The sequence below is a fragment of the Hakea prostrata genome, chromosome 8 (genome assembly GCF_041222555.1).
Source record: "Hakea prostrata isolate BN-2017 chromosome 8, UWA_Hpros_2, whole genome shotgun sequence".
Classification (NCBI taxonomy): domain Eukaryota; kingdom Viridiplantae; phylum Streptophyta; class Magnoliopsida; order Proteales; family Proteaceae; genus Hakea; species Hakea prostrata.
Genome location: NC_142607.1, coordinates 24,920,487 through 24,938,189, shown reverse-complemented (window position 1 = coordinate 24,938,189; position 17,703 = coordinate 24,920,487). Strand labels below are relative to the sequence as shown.

Sequence of the window (17,703 nt, the reverse complement as noted above, 5' to 3'; positions counted from 1 at the left end):
GGGAATGTCCTTTTGACATTTCTGTCCTTGGACATCAATGGGAATGGTATGGGATACTCCCCATGGTGCCCTTTGACACTTTCTCTGGATTATTGGTTGTCATACCTAAGGCTTGTCTAGCAGTTTTTGGCTATGATGTCCCTGTTATATCAGACCCGATTCGGAAGGGTATCGAGACCGAGTAACCCGTGGTAGCAATGGGGATTTATGGGTGCTCAAAACCGGTAACCAACCCGTGAGAGGACATAAATCACATTGTGAGAGCCATTCATTGGTAGGGTTGCATTTAGGAAACTTGGGCTCATGGGAGTTCAAGACTGGTAACCAACCCGTGAGAGGACATGAAAGCTTCCCGTTTACTATTCGTGGATGACCAATAAGGATAATGAGTCCGTAGTCCGAGTTGGTTCTAGCCATAGGATACACTGATTCTTGTGAGAAGGATACCGAAAATGATCGCCTAGGGCAAGGGATGAACGTATCTGGATCTAAGTTGATATAACTAAGTAGAAGACTTGCACTGGGCTAGGCTTGACCTTGACATGTACCAATGTTCATACCAAACGGTGATGTGAGAGAGTGTTGACCTAAACCCCAACCAAGGTTGTCCGAAAGGTTTTAGGACCCATTACCAACTGAAAGAGAGTGATTTGGACCAGACCCAAAGGAGTACGATTCTGTGACTTAAAGTATGTCTGCCTTTAGAGACCAGCATACATAGAGTTAGATTCATACATGCATTGTTTGTTTCATATCATATTGCATCTGCTATGTTGTGATTATATGCTTTACTAAGTTGTTAAGGAATAACTTGCCTTGCTGAGTTCTTTTGAACTCACTCCTTTTTGCAAATATCTTTGTTAGACTATTCTACAGGTATTGACGACTATGACGGCCAGTATGATGAAGCGCAAACTGATGAAGCATACTTCACTCAAGGTGCTAGCAGTTACGAAGATTACAGTGAAGATCCCTTGTGTGATCATGCTGCGTACCAAAATTAGCCTTGTTTTGGAGTGGAAGCGGCCGTGCTTAGTTTCTAAAGTTTATGTTTATGAAGACATTCTTTATAAAGTAGATGAAACTCTAGTTTAATTAGATTACTTCTTTTCTTTCTTTTGGAAACGGTTGTAATCTTCCTTTTAACATTTGATCTACATTTCTGTTGTATCTATGGAGTGATATTCTGCTCACTCTACATTTTGACTTATTATATTGGTATCATTTCCGCACTCTGATGTTAATTCATTATATTGTTCTGATCTCTCAATTAATATTGTTAACCTTGATATAGTCTTGTTCTTGATTATATTATTGTGAATGTGGGAGTTTGATTTTCTCGATACTGATCTTTGGAGCTGTAGATCACACACTCGGGTATGCCAGATAGGGTACCGGCTGGGTGGATGTAACACGCTGTGATAGAGAAATTAACACTTGCCCTTGTACAAGTGGGAGATGTTGGGATTTATTAATTATTAATATAATTATATGCCTAAGGGCAAAATGGAAATTTAATTACTTCTAGGCAGTTACAAAATATAGGGTTATATATTTTGGTAACCACCGCATCACTTAAGGGGAATCACATTATTCATATGTGAGATTTCCTAAAAGGCGGCTCCCTCTCTCTCTCTCCCTCTCTCCAAGAAACGCAAGAAGGAGAAATTGTTCGAGGATCTTTTTCTCTTTGCTTTGGATCTCAATCTTATACCATCTATCCACAAAGCTATTGGGTCCCCTTTCCTCGTGATTGTGGAATCAAACAAGTGACGAGTTCGTGGAGGAACAAGGATGTGGAATCCAAATTAACTTTCAATGCGGTAATTCTATATTAGGAAAGCGAATCCAAGTAAGGATTTTTCTCCCTTCAATTATCAAATTGAGATATATAGAGGTTTTACCGACACAAACCTTGCTACAAGGGCCCTAGTCAAATATTAGAAACTCCATCTACTATCCAGCTTCAAGCTGAAGATCCATGTAGTAGTTGAACCTTTGAGAGATGTGAGGAATGATCGGCACTTTAGAAAATCTAAGACGCCGGCAACCATCATCACAAAGTTGAAGTATCCCAAGTGCTCCACCGAATCAGTCTTCCCGTCGTACATGATGAATGTGAGCAATCTGAAACCTTGGGGAAGAGGTGCCTCCATTATTTCTTGGGGGAGAAAAGATGCCAACCAAGAGAAGTGTAAATATCATCCTCCTTTTTATGATTGATCCTCTCACTCCGATCACCCAGTATCTAGAATCTCTTGTTGATCTCTGAGTTTTGTCCTGTGTCCTAGACGCTAGCCGATGCAGCCACTCTCCTTCAACACCGATCACACCTGCTTCCAGGGGTGGTCTTTTGCACTGAGCCCCCACTCCATCTGCTAGAACTAGGCCGATCATCTCTCCTTGGTAACTCCTCTGGTCTGCGAGGCATCGACTCCTGGCCCTCAACTATTTTTTGTAGCAGGCCCACCATATCTTGCGTGTGACCTCATGTCTGGTCATCTTGTATTGCCCTTTGTGGTCAAGAGAGGTTGCCACCAATTGGTTGATGCTACCTCTGGGACTCTGCACCTCGTTAGCCACAGCCTAGGAAGGATGTCCTTCTGTATTTCGAATCAAGTCTTATGCAACCCCTATTTGTCTAGGCATTCCAACCTGGCAGATGTATGTCCTGAAAAGATCCTTCGCTTGCAATATTTGCTGCATTTCTACCATTTAGGCCCATTTCGTCCTTTCTTGGCTTTGGGGCAAGTGTCCCACTGTGCCTCTCCTTATCCCTTCGAATGGTTGTGAGGTATCCGTCTACTAGATGTTGTGAGTCATGGCTTCTACTTCCCACCAACGATGTCAAATGTTTACCAAATCCGACTGGGCCAACCACCTCAAATCATCCAAAAATATGTTTTGCTAAGAAATATATGGGGATTAAAGTGGGCTACTACCGTGAATTGGGGAACTACCTCCGATGCCGCCGAAGTCAAATCTAGCCACAATTACAAAACCCTAGTTGTAGGATTTTATCTTTAGAGAATTCAACGAACTAGGAAAGGAACTTAAGCTTAGAGAATATAGGGCATGAATTACATATAGGAGGGGGTATTTATACCCTTTTTAAGTGCAAGAGGCAGTCCCATGCATTTGTCTTAGTCAGCAAGGATAGCTCTAGAATTCGTGTCCACATTGGATCAATCTCAACGACACGGAAAGGCATGATGTTCACGGTTAGGCCTGCATGAACCAAAAGTACATCCCACGTCCAGACATGAATGTGTCAGGCAACAACAAGCAATGCCTCATGTGCATGACTCAAATCTCTGTTGATTGGCCCAAGGAAGGGTGCTCGGATATCGATTCCGACTGGTAGGTCGTCCGAATGATAGAAGAATTGGGACTAGTCAGAGTTGATCTGGGTCCGAAACAAATAGACCTTTTGCTTTAATAGTCCGAAACAAATAGACCCAACAGGCATTTTGATGGAGTTTCTCTAACTTTTCTTTTTCTCTTCCTATTTGGGATGCCTTTGAATTTTCCCCTTTCTCTATAATCATTTAATCACCTAATATTCCATATGAATTTTCATCTATTTCACAAGATTAAAAAAATGTACTTATTATCTCTAATCTCTATATTGTCAAAGTCTTCTCGAAGAGTCTTAAGAGTTAAGAATTTGGAGTTTGACAAACTTCAACCTACAAGTCTTGACCATGCCTTTGCTACTGATGCTTCCATGGTTCTTGGAAAGATTGAATTAGCTACTATCATTTCTAAGTATTTTCATCTTGTCTATTTACATTCTACTCCATTTACTAATCTCTGGTGATATTGCTAGCTGGTTCTGCATCTCAAATCCATTTTCAACCAAAATCAGAAGAACAAATGAAAGAAACATTGTCCTCAATTTCACAAGCCAAAATAGAATAAGAGCCAAAGGGAGCTAAGAAGTTGTATGGTCCACTTCAAACAGTTACAAACTGAATGCACGTAAATTTAATATACTCATGCACAATGCTCTTGCTATTGCAGGGCACAAAGAAGTCAAAATAAACACCTACAGGGGGAGACTGTTTCCTGACTCAAAACCTGTGACCCTAGTTCACTTTGAAGCGGCCTTATCGTTTGTATTGACGTTCATCCTCAATTTTTACATAAACTGTAGAATAAAAAAATTAAATAAAAACAAAAATCCTTGAGCCTGAGTGATTTGACTAAAATATCTCAAAGGATGCTCAGTCAAAAAATCTCAGAGGAAGTTCTTACTTTAAATTAAAGAGAGTCTTCAGTGAAAACTGGACCGAGGCCAGTGACATGCAGGGAATGAGCCACACTATATAATCTGTTAGACTAAACTTGACTTCCCTCAAGGTATTTTAGTATTACACTTTTATTGAATATAAATAAAAGTGTGTTCACTAAAATTGGTGAACTTTCAAGCATTATAAAACTTGGGAGTGGGAAGAAGGAAGTAAACTCTTATTTGATAGCAGTGAAGATATAAAGAGAATTCGGGCAACAAGTCAACTAAAAGTAATCATGTTTGGTTTGACAAAGACACCATGGAGGTAGAAGAGACTTGGAAGGGGCAAAATCTTTTGAGAATTGCACTCCAGGGTTCTCCCCGTGTGATCTATGAATGTGATCTTCCTTGCTTCTGATGATAATGATATGCAAGGTATTCTGCCCAATGATGATCCTATTATCATAAAAGGTGAAGGCCAGATTAAATTCATGCACATGGGTACATCGTTGCATGTACATGATCGAATAAGAAATTCTGACATTGAGCTACTTGTCCGTTTTGGATGCCTGTGATTCTGGTTCATACCGAACTGCTAGATTTAAATAGGGCATGGAGCTGAGTTCAATTCCCATCACATTCTAATTGAACGTAGGAAGAAGACGTTTCCTCTGTATGTAAGTGTCCGGTCTTCGTTGCCAACAAACCAGAGATGGCCTTGCAACTCTAAAACCTCTTTCATTCCAGCAGTTTCCCAGACAAACTTAAAGAGACCAAGAGCCCTATCCAACTGCTTGATACTGCTCCACACCACTTTCTCCTCATCTGACGTCAAAACTTTACCAATGCACAAGCAAAAACTACCTTTAACATCTCCCTTATAGACACCGCCACAAAAATCTAATTCAGAGTCTTGAATACGGCCATAGAGATAATATTGCAACAAAGTGAAAAGGCACTGCGAAGAATGACCCAAAGATTTTGTAAGCTTTTTTTGCACCAGGCTTTCCTGATGACATGCTTCCCTGTATCCAAGATCTCTATCCAACAATACATCCTTGATCTGAAACAATCCTTCTTTCATAGCCTCAAGCTTTGACACATGGTACAATATTTTTGTTTCACTTCTCAAGCACTTCGTGAGGTCATTGAACATCTCAAGTATATCTCTCCACCGGTGGGATGGTACACACTTGGCCTTCTCTTTGGGGGTAAGCCGAGCCCAAGAAACAAAGTTTGTGTCTGAGGATATGGAAGTGTCAGCCAAGAAGCATAAACAGTTAGAGACTATCTGCTCAGCCATGTGGGCTGCTTTTGGTGTGACACTGTTATTTAATGATTCCATCTCACACTTCAGACCCCTCAATATCTCTTCTAGTGCTCCTGTCCATATACGATGGTGTGTGACCTGTGGGCATATTGCAAGTCTCACTGATTTTCTTTGTTGTGCAGATATGTTGAGATAGTTGCACACCTTAGTAAGAGAGTTCAGTATCAAGGGCTTTCTTTCATCAGCCTTAATGAAGCAAGTTTTGGGTAGAGACCCTGTGGTTGCCAATGGGGCATGTACCTCATCGTTTGATGAGTGCTGCACACCAGGACATCCAAGGAAGGCCCTGGCAAGTGATTTGAAAGTATACATTTTGTGCATGACAAGGTCATCCCTAATGGTTGACTCATCGTCAACATGAAGTAGCCTTCCATCAACTTCATCTATGTTTCTCAAGGCATCACTCAATTTCCTCAGCTTTTGAAATGCCCTTGGATACCATTCAGAGGGGAGCTGTTCATTAGGTTCTTCAAAGCCATGGTAAAACAGCACCCTTAAATCCCAAGGTTTATTACAATTTGCACGAAGATGCTTTGGCCAGACTAAAGGCTTCACATGCATTTGTGGCTTATAGGGGAAAACTACTACATAAGGAATTATCTATTTGAATTCCTGACAGAACTGTATCAATGTTGAATGACCAACTACAGTCTTGAAGTTGGGAAAATCTGCTATGTTTTTCATCATCCTGGACCACCTGCACCACCACAACCCATTTTAGATAAATGCAATAGTGCATGTATCTCAATATTATAGGTATGATGAAAAAACTAAGAGACAACAGCAGAACCGTGTTTATATGAAATATGGGGAAAGAAATACTTAAGAGAGAAACCCACCACAACACAAACACTCTAGCAATACATAACTACCTGTGCCTCATTTCTCTATTAAAAAATTTTGGTTACTCAATTCCCATGTGCTTAATATCACCCAACGAAATAAATCTTCTTTCAGTGGGAACTAATAGTTGGTTCATTTAGGATAATTTGTACATTATTCATCTGATATAAATCAAGTACTACCAGATCACATTGAAACCGCCATTTTATGGCTACTACTATCATCCTTGTATGAGTCATATCACTTTAAGTAAGGTATGTCTTAATGCTTTAAATTGAATTTAGATTGGAGAGTTTTGGATGGCTAAGTAGATAGGACACACTTTCTCATGCTGAGTCATCTTCTGCAGCATTTGGGGAATTCGAAGAACAACTAATACTGGAAATACCCCATTTTTGTCCCAGACCATGGTATAGAAACACCAGAGGATTAGACACGGTACCAAGAAGAAATGCAACAGAAGAGGGCTTCGAAACAAAGCAAATAATTTGGGGGAAAGAAAAAAAAAGCAGCCTTACAGACCAAAGATGTTGTAACTTGTAATACATCAAAAATGTCTTGTGGAAGATAATTCACTTAATCTTCAATATCATCCTTGCAGCCCATGGTCTCAGATGCCTGAAATTATAAATTAAGTGGTGAATGATGACTGTTCCCCCTCCAGGTTTTGACTGATGTGGGCTTCTGACTATCAACTGCTTTGATCTGCTTTGTAAAATGGCTGCAAAATATTGATTTACCTTCAACTAGCAACCTCATCAATTTTTGTTGCAAGACAGATTTCATGTGGTTTTGTCTGCTCAGAGATTCTACATCCATAAATGCCCCAAATGTTGTGATAGCCACACCATCTTATGGATATTAGAGATTATTCATTTTCCTACTTATAGTTGTTCCATGACCATGTAACAGCAGTACAGCACTTTGGCTGTAACAAGACAAATTGAATAATTAGCACTCTTTTAGCACTTGCATTTCTCACATTTGGCTAGAGAAGAATCCCAATAGATTGACTACCAATCTAGATCCCCAGACCAAATTTGGAAAGCCATCTGCTCTAAGGCATTTTTTGATCCCTCATAGAACCCTTCTAGATTCCCCAACAGGCATATTGTTGTTACCCGGGGTTTAACTATAACACCCCATATTGAGACTCTACTACTTTAGCATCATTTGAATGTGGTATTGTTAGGATCTTGAGGAGAAGTGGACTGACTAGGCCAAAGCCATGGGACCAGGTAATATGGAATGAATGGAATAGTATTCTGTTTAACGGTATTGGTATATAGACCCATAGCTTGTGAACCAGCCTTAGATATTTTGACATGAATATAGCTAATTGTTAATAGTGAATATGGAAAATTGGACTGACGTAACCTATATGGTCAAAGAGGATTCCTCGAAGAGTGGAATTCATATTTTGGTTTAACGAGGTTCCAATGGGTTGGTTCGGGTCATGAATGAACCAAACTATATAGGCTGAACTTGTCTCTTAGATGAGCCTTAAAGCTCATTCTATTAGCAAAGAAGAAAAGAGAGAATAATTGAGGGCTAGAGGAAGAAAGAAGAGGAGCTGAAGTAAGGAATCATAGACTTGTAGGAGCAATTTCACACCTGAAAAATAGAGATTGTATTTAAGCATGCTAGTTGAACTAAAAGGATTTAGACTAGCACACTTGAAGGGATTTTCAGTTTGATTTGAGCTCAGATTATGGTAATACTTGAACCGTGTATGAGATAAGGAGTTTGAGCTCCTTATGAATGAATGTAGCTACTGAGTTAACTTCATGGATCTAAGATGGTCATGGCCAAATCTGAGTTTCAAACGAAATGAAAGGTAAGGTTGAAACTTCGTTTTGGAAGACTGAACCCCGTGTAGTTTTTGGACCAAAATTTTGTTATTGTAACTTCAAATTGTATGATCTTCGTATCATTTTTAAGAGGGCTAGAAAGGGCAACAAATGTTGTGAAATAGGAACTTTTCAAATTCGAAAAGGATCTAGGTAAAAAAACAGGACCAAAATGCAGTTTGGGGCCATCAGGACAGCAATGAGTGGCAAGCTTCTCTTTGATGCCACTCTACATCAGCCGCTTTTGATTACCTTGGGTCTAGATGGTCCCAAAATGCCCCGTTTAATCTAGTTTTTTATTTCCTATGAGCCCTAGAATGAATGTTGAAGTAAGTGGGACCCATTTGAGGTCTTATAATGAAATGAAAAAGCAGTTGGACACTAAGACTAGGGACCTTATTGTTACCTTACTCTTGTTGAAGTTATAGACCCTATGGAATGAAATGAAATGAAATGTCTTGTAGCAAGGGTGCTGACAAGAAAGAGAGTGGACTGAACTTGACCTTGGAAACAAGAAAAGGATAAAAAAGACGAGGTTGGGTAAGTAATATGTATCAACTCATATGGGTGCTTGGATGTGTTGTTTGTAATGTTTCTTTATGTTTAATGAGCATGTTGAAATGTGATTATATCTGATCATGTTCTAAGACTGGAATAGATGTCTTTTTTACATTGGATGGAATGTTAAGATGTCACAGTATAAATTAGGATCATTCATCCATATCCATGTGCTTCCCTAAGAACCATGCTAAGTGATCCATGTTGGCCATACCTTGCACTTAAAAGAGGAGAGTTCATAAGTGAAACTAAAATTGGAGATGTTAAAAGATAAAAATTGAAAATGAATAAAAGCTATTGTGTTGACAAGCACGGCTTCTGTAAGTCTTGATATCTAGTGTACCCAAATGAGAAGGCATGAAGTAAGACTGAAAAGTGGAAAGACAAGGTCTAGGTCGATGATAGCTACCTATGAGGATACCAGGCATTGTGCTAACAGACAAAAATTGGGAACCCTCAAAGACTAAGGTTGAGACTGAGACTATGACTGTGATAGATACCGCTTGCATGGATTAGACGGAGGTATCCTCTCAATAGGTGAAGCTTGGGTCTAAAACTTAAGAGGGAATGAAAGTAAATAAATTGAAAAGAAAAAACAGTTATGACAATAAAGTTGAATTGAAGATTTTACTATAAAGAAAATGGAAAGATTTGCCTGTTTAATATACGATATTGCTTGCACAGTTGTACATATTGCTTATTGAGCTTGTGAAACTCGTTACCTTTAATGTCAACAGATGCTCAGGTCTAGAATAAAGGCAACAACATTGACACAAAGATGATGGTTTCTTGTTTAGTTTAGTAGAGTATAAAGCTCATTTTGTGATCCATATATATATTTGGCTCTAAGGAAAGTACAAGGATAGTTGTATTTAAGCTAGCACTTTAGCACCCTGCATATTGTATAAAAGAGTGAGACAAGTGCCATGGTGTTCCAATTTCCTCCTTTCTACTATGTTTCCATGTTGTTATGGTAAAACTCTTGATGATAGGTTTAACAGGTAAGGTGAACTGCCCACGTGCCTTGGTAGGGTTTGGGTGATGTGGGGCCTTGGCCCTAGAAACTGAGGTCGTAACATTAACTTTGTCCCTTCACTCTTAGAGTTGATGTAGACCCCCCATCCCCCCCCCCACAAAAAAAAAAAAAAAAAAACCTCCACTCTCTCCTCTCCTTGTACATTCCCCCCCCCCCCTCCCTTTTTCCTCCTCTTTGGGTAATGTATTATTTATTCATCCCAAAAAAAAAAATTTATCACCCTCATTCAATGCTTCTCCTACTACAGATGACTAATGGATTTTCTTTATGCCATTGAAACAAAGATCCTGGTGAGGATATAAGATGCAGCATTTAAAACTAGGCAAACTTAGATTGTGTGGTGCATCGTTATAGCACACCAATCATGCCCAAAATGAACAGGATGTAGAGCTGGCAGAATGAAAGTAGGTGGTAACGGACATGGAGGTTATCAAATGGTGGTGAAATGGCAGACAGTGAAGCATGGAGGATGGTGTCTAACAGAGGAGAAGAAGATACATGGGGCAATATGAACTGAATTTTCTTCATGGCCTTGGATGTAATCAGAAGAGTAGGATGGCTTCATAAGGGACCTTGCATGGGGACTTTGAAAAGAATTGACTGTTCTCAATTAGAGAGAGTTTGCAGCAAATTGAGATTGAAGATGATTGAAAATATGAATCAGACAGCCAGCTCAACAACATGGCAGTAGAGCTTTGAAAAGAATTGACTGTTCTCAATTAGAGAGAGTTTGCAGCAAATTGAGATTGAAGATGATTGAAAATATGAATCAGACACAACCAGCTCAACAACATGGCAGTAGAGCTCTGACCCTGAGAATCACAGTGAGAGTAAAGGAAGAGAAAGGTGGAGATATTGGAGAAGGCACCAGATAATAGATATGGTAAAGCTTGATACCCTCCCTGAAAAGTCCCCCCAGGCAAATTCTCTCAGTTGAATGCTCCATGGGCTTTTGAAATTGGTGCCCCATCTGATGGTTTGAAAATGTAGTATCTTTCATAAATGATAACTGGAATATAAATTGATCATGGAAAGCTTATTCTTGGAGGGGATGAGGGGACCTATTTGGATTTCAATCAACCAAACTGCTTTTAAGCATCTGATAAATTAACCAACTTTAAGCAGCAGCAAACACACAACAGAAAAACTCAAAAATCATTTAGAACAAAGAAAAACAATCTGTATCATATTCTCACCAAACAAATCATCTTCCAATCAAGAACAAAAGCTGGTGATTGTCAAAATCCAGCAATATAAAATTACAACCTTTTTACGCTAATAAGCCAGTATTTTGTGACTCATTATGTAACACTCACCTCTTACATCCAGTCTTGCAGCAGTTTCTGGGTTCCCTTACTTCCCTCTTTGGCACATACAAATAATTCACATCAATGTGAAGAGATTAAACCAGCACAAGTCAGTGTTTGAACTAATGCATTGGACTTAGCAAGGAAGACAGGGGTTGAGGGTTCAGGCTTTGTCAGTGATCTTAGGTTTGGGAGAAAAAAAAGGATGTTTAGGGATGGAATGAGAACCTCCATTGTTTGAGAATTTGTTCTCAGGCCATGAAATCCGATTTCCCTCTCAAATGAACCAAAGTTTTAAGTTTCCATTCATCGTTTGAAAGATTTGTCGTTGCTGACCACAAACATATAGAGTGATGTAGCATTGGATTAAGGGTTCAACCAAGGGACAATGCTGCACAATCTTATTAACACCAAAACCAAAAAGGGAATTTCATTCTCCAAGCACAGGGCTATTTAGGTTTCTTAGAACTCAGATGGTGAAATGGACTTAACACGATGTTATGTGGGTCCTACAGAAGGATTCTCGAGGGTTTCAACAAATTCTGAGGTGTCCTAAATTTTAAAGGGTAATTGAGAGAAACTAGGATTCTAAGGTCAGAGGGGCTAGTGATGCAGATCCACCCCCAATCAGGGCTCTCAGATTTGAGGATCAGCAGTTAAAAGCCCAGGTTGCCTTGCTGCCCAGCAGCAATTCAAGACATTATTGTTTCTTTATACTTAGTTTACTTCAACGTCAATAATTTTGGTAAGGCAGTGGCAGTGATGTATATACTGCCAACTTTAAGAGCACAATTGTCCTTTTATGTCTTCATCAAGACTTTTTGGTTCATCATGCAATTGCTCTAGGTTTACGTACAAGTACATTGATCTTTGGTAAAAGGTGCTTTAGATGCAGGTGGTTCTAAGTTCATGCCAGATAAAAAGGATTTTGGTTATAGTTTTCCTTGTGACAATCCGGGACAAGGTGGTACTTGTGATATTTCAGCTTGGGACTCATTATATTTAGCAGTTTTCTGGATGCTAAATACCATTGGATGCGTTACTTTTTATTGGCATTGAAAACAGATCACATAACGGCAGGGTAATGTTTCACAATTTAACGAATCCTCCACTTATTTGATGGGATGGTTAAGAGATTATCTATGGTTAAACTCTTCACAATATATCAATGGATATATAACCCTTTTGGTACGAATAGTTTATGAATCTATGCGTGGATGTTCCTATTTTGACATCTAGTTCGGTGACGTGGATATTGGCAGGTTTGTTTAAAGTCCTTCATTACAGTTTTATTTTAGTCAAGTAACAGACTGAATATTTGGATAATTTCTCAGCTTCTTCTGCTGCTCTTATCAGCGGTTTGCTAATATAGGCACTGATTGGGGTAGCCTTGGTAAGAGCTTCTAAGGTGGAAATTACTTAGGATTCTTGGTGAAATCAAGCTTTGATTATTCTATAACAGAGGAGTCGAACTTTGAATCTCCACTCAAGTTCCTCCACAATCTCTTAAAGGCCCTGCCCATCAAGGTTAGCTTGAGGGCTACACCCCATCCCCCTCTCTTGTCACCTTTTTTTAATTTAAGTTCCTGGATTTTTTTGGGGACTTCCTAAGACCCAAAAAACAAAAAAAAATCCATATCTTCCAAGTTCCAATTCAGAAATCCAACCAAACTTGAAGGATTATATCCCAACATCATCACCCATATGACCTTCAAGTTTCAGCCCATTCTAACAACCCCAACCCTAGAATCCATCAGTTCGTAATTAGAAATCCCATTACCTTGATAACCAAACATCCAAATCCTCTCAAACTTCCAGAGCATCATCCCCTCCGTACAAACCACACTCAATCCATGTTTCATTGGATTCTGATAGCTCTAGGTCACCCAAACACACCAACCTCTTATTAACCGTTTCTGACCATCCATACCATCTTCACTACTAGCCACAAAAGTAATAGAGTGTAGGCCATTTGAACTCACATTGCATAAGCACCCCATTTAGTGTATTCAGCCTTCACTACAAGATCTCATTTGAGACGACACCAATAAAATTACTGCATACACCATAACAAAACCTACCTAAACTAAGCCTATTTTGTCTCATGAGTTTGCTCTCACCAAGATCTTGAAGGAACCGACTCCTAGTTAATCATTTATGAATCTAGGACCACCTTAGCTTTGTGTTTTATTTATTTGCTTATTTTATTTTGGTTAGGGTTAGGGCACTACAGATTTCTCACCACCATCAGCTTAACCTGATGATGGGAAGTAGGAGAAGATGGATCAAGGTCTTTAATGGAGGCTTATCGTCAACTGAAAAATGAATTCAAGAGGAAAAAAAGAAGAGGGAGGAGGGGGCAGAGGAAGAAAAAGGACCCTGACCTTGTGAAACCTCCTGCATCGGTTGAACACCAAGGTCACCACCTTTGCGAGCTTCTAGAGTACTTTCCAGCACACACTATCAAATGAGGTCCCTGACCTAGCACTAATCCCACTCCAAGGTAACCAAAGTCCCCCAGAGAGAAAATAAACAAACAGCATCCAAATCTTATAAACCAATCCCTGGACATGCATCCTGTATGAACCAATGGATTGTGACAATTTGACCCCCCCCCCCCAAAAAAAAAAAAAAAGGATTGTGACAATTCACTTCCACTAGAACTAACTTAAAAGTTAGATCTTAACTCTTAACTAACCCAAACTACACTCCAATTCTCTCATGTGTGGAGACCGAGAAAGGGTAATTACAGGGTCGTAATCCTCTGCAGCACTCAAAAGTAGCAGCCATCCTGTGGTCGCTATAGATGAGGGCCATGTGGCGAACATTAAATCCTAACCCTTGAGCATTCAAACACTCTATCCTTCTTCTAACCGGTCCAATTAAGCCAGTTCATCGATCAAACTGATGGATCCATCCAACCCTTAACTAGATCGACGCACAAATCCTTGTCTCTACCCTCTTCCCGCAATGCCGCTGTCGCCGCCGTCATCACACTCGGTCGTTGGCTGGAGTAAACCAAGACGATGGGAGAGAAAAACAGTGGAAGCTACCATTACAGACATGATCAAACAGGAGAGGTGTTCTTGCAGCAAGTGACAAGCCCGGGTATTCAATTAGAACTAACACAAATTTAGACTAATAATAAGGTTTGGTTGTCTATGGGATGGTTTGGGTATACTTTGAGGTGGCTGGATAATAATGGATAACCTATTGGATGAGTTTGGTGAAGGAAGATAGGTAATATATTGTTTAGGGATCTAACAAAATGAGGATGGGCTAGTGGTTTTAAGAGTATTAGGGTTGCAGCACCCAAAGACCTCCTGGATGAATTATGGTTGATGGGAAAAAGAATCAAATAATTTGGATTAATAAGGGTCGGGTTTGAGAACCTAAAAACCTGGGAAGGGGGAATGAAGCCTGCAGTTGGGAGGGAAGGAGTAGGGGAATCTTGCGGCAAATGAGGATGGAGTTATTGATTGGATCTTGAAGAATCCAAGTTTCTTTCTTCTTTTCTTTCTTTCTTTTGTTTTCTTCTCTTTTTCTTTCCGTTTCAATTCTGCTGCAGGGTTCAAGAAAGGGGAAAAAGAAACAGAGAAAAAGGGGTGGAGGGGCTGCAGCAAGAAGAGAAGACAAGGGGGAGGGTAGGGGGTACTGTCATAAGGCTGGGGGAAGGGTTTTCTCACTGCCACAAGATGGGAAAGGGGGCTGGGAAGGGAGGCCTGCGAGTGGGACGGGAAGGGTTCTTGATGGATCGCAGTGTTGATTTGTTCTTTTTTCTTCTCTTTCCTTCCTTTTTTTTTTTTTTTTGGGGGGGGGGGGGGGGGTGTACTTACTTGTAAAGGAAGGACTGCTGTTGTAAGTGAGTTGAAGGAGGAATTATGCTGGAAATCTAAAGAACACCCAGCCTAGGCCATGCCGTGTGGTTAACTCCATGAATAAGAGCTTCAATTCATAAATCTTCCACCAATTTCTTTTTTTTGGTAATGAATCTTCCACATGAAGTAAGGTGGCAATATATAGCCTTAAATAAAAACACTTGAACTTGGACTAGGACTTAACCTAAAAAGACTTTACCACACAAAAAAAAGAATATTTAGATTACTAGTAAAACTCAATTACTTCCCAATTAACTAGGACCACAAAGTTTAACAAAATAAATAAACATTATCTAGAAGGAATCTTTTAACTGATTCCAAATGACTCCCACAAAACTAGGACTCTCAAATAACTAGACTTGACTCAACTAATCAAAGAAAGAAGATAGATTTAGAGTCCTCGAAAGACAAGGAATCTAATTAGACCAAGGAACACCCCCCCCCAAAGGAGGTGTGATAGGAGGGGAGAGAGAGGGTTAAGGGTATGGGAGGGGATTATAAATAGAGGGGAAAGGGAGAGGAAAGGTATCGAATGTTATATAAGTGAGTTTTGGGCAGCTGTAGGCTGAGGGGCATCGTGAGGTGTTGGGGGTGACTGGCACCATTAAAACCAGCATTATCTTGTTATTTCTTCTGTTTTGTCATTGAATTCCATAGTGAATAGAAGGTTCTTATCAACTAGTATTAGAGCAGTGTCAATCCCAGGGAGGTGAGATGGCATTGTCACTATTTTCCAGCGAAGAACGAGTGTAGGGATGGTTGACTGAAGTCGAGCTCTTCTGTTGGCAACATCAAATTGAGCAAGAACATTGGCTACAATGGCTGTTGAACATTTGGAAGGATTCGCATTGGATTGGGTATACAAAAGATCTTGGCCGGAGTTTACCTGGACAAACTTCATGAAGGCGTTAGTTATCGATTTCGGTAACGAGAAGAATGCAAAGATTCCTCATATTGAATCCACATCGGTCTTTGGAGAGGAAGAATCGCAGCATCAAATCGATCAAGTGCAGGAAAGTGCGCAGGAAGTGGCCACTGGTTGTGACCGATTAGTTGCAAAAGTTGTTTCTCACCGAACCACGAGAAGAATGCCAAAGAGAGGCTTGATGGGTGAGGCTATTGATCCTAGCAGTGTATTGAAAAGCGATGGTCAGAAGGGGAGTGGAAGATGGTCGGAAGCACTTGGCGGAAACCAGTAGGTGGCAGCCAAGGTTTCTGTTTAAAGAAAATGGAGAAGACAATGCTAGAGTTTGAGGGTTTTTGGGGTTATGGCTAACCTCAAATCGGTTTATGGGTTTGGATCACACATTAAGGACCAAAGGGTCTTATAATTTGGGCCCAACTCGGGTATGCATAGTATCAAACTTAGGGCCCAAGAGAACCAAGTTCAAAAATTGGGCCGTTAGTTTCCCCAAGAAACCCACTTAGGCCCAGCTCATTCCATTAACCCCAAGCCCATCTTATTTCATTAACCCAATATCCAACCCATATTTCTTAAGCCACCTTATGCCTAACCCATTCAAAAGAATTATCTTGGGCATGGTGGGAGATCTTGCAAGATATCTCATTTTTTCAAGTAGGCAAGACAAGATGGAGGTCGAGAGCAGAGAGTTGGGATATCTAACTCGAAATCTCACCATATCTCGCCATATCTCGCCCTATCTCCCCCTGGATCTTGCTGGAACTCTTAATTTTTGCATTTTTTGGTGGATTTCGGCAGAATTTTCACTTGCAACTACTCCTAGCACATCTACAACATCGAGGGAGATCAATCATTCTCTGTTGGTCTTATGAACTTATGATTTAATGACTTATATAGAACTTCTAATGGTTGTATAATTTTATTATTCTATTCTTAAAAATTGCAATTGTGATACTCATATGGATGGAATTTTGATAACATTTAGGTTACTTGATGCATTTGATACACTTACTTCCATTTATATGCCTTAAAAGGTTCTATAACCTTGCATTCCCTAATCCTACAACATTTCTGTTTCACACTATGGGTAGACTTAGAAATCATACTTAGGGTTGTTTTCTAGACAAATTCAAGGCTAGCAGTGTGTTCAAAAGGCCTTAAAATAGGCTAAATTCCAAGTTTTAACCCAATTGGGACCCTACAAACCCACCAAGATGGGCCGTCAAGTAACACCAAAAAATTGTATATCTCGACGATGGTCAAGATCTTGCTCGAGAGCGAGATCTTCTACTATGATCTTGGGCCCATTCCATTTTTATGACCCAAAGCCCAATCCATTCCATTAAAACAATGCCCAACCCATTTCTCTTAACCCATGGTTTGTATTTGGACACCACCCATTTAAAAGACCCACCTCGGACCCATCCTATTTCATTAACCCAATTTTCTACCCCTTTTTTTAGCCCATGGTTTTAAGTGGTTAGACTTAATCGATTCAAAAGCAACAGTATGGGCCCAGCCCATTCTATTAATCAGCTCAGCCCAATCCTTTTACTGGAGATCCAGCCCATCCTTTTCTACCCTTGGGTTAACGTATTCGAGCCCAACCACTTCAAAAGATCCATAATGGACCTAACACATTTCATTACCCTAAAACCCACTTTTTCTCATTATTACTTTGGGCCCAAATTACTCAAACGAACCAAGACCCAAACCTAAGACTAGTTCGAATCAAGCACTTACCA

The 17,703-nt window shown here is 40.0% G+C and overlaps 1 protein-coding gene across 1 annotated transcript in view; it reads right to left on the bottom strand.

Moving 5' to 3' along the window:
• Positions 1-1,693: 1,693 nt before the first annotated feature.
• The window catches only part of LOC149007459 (exosome complex exonuclease), a 32,229-nt gene continuing 16,219 nt past the window's right edge, over positions 1,694-17,703 (bottom strand). Inside the window, exon 3 of the mRNA XM_089164901.1 lies at positions 1,694-6,261. Within this exon, the coding sequence (XP_089021027.1) occupies positions 4,869-6,125 (1,257 nt within the window). The 5' untranslated portion in view covers positions 6,126-6,261 and the 3' untranslated portion in view covers positions 1,694-4,868. The remainder of the gene's footprint in view (positions 6,262-17,703) is intronic.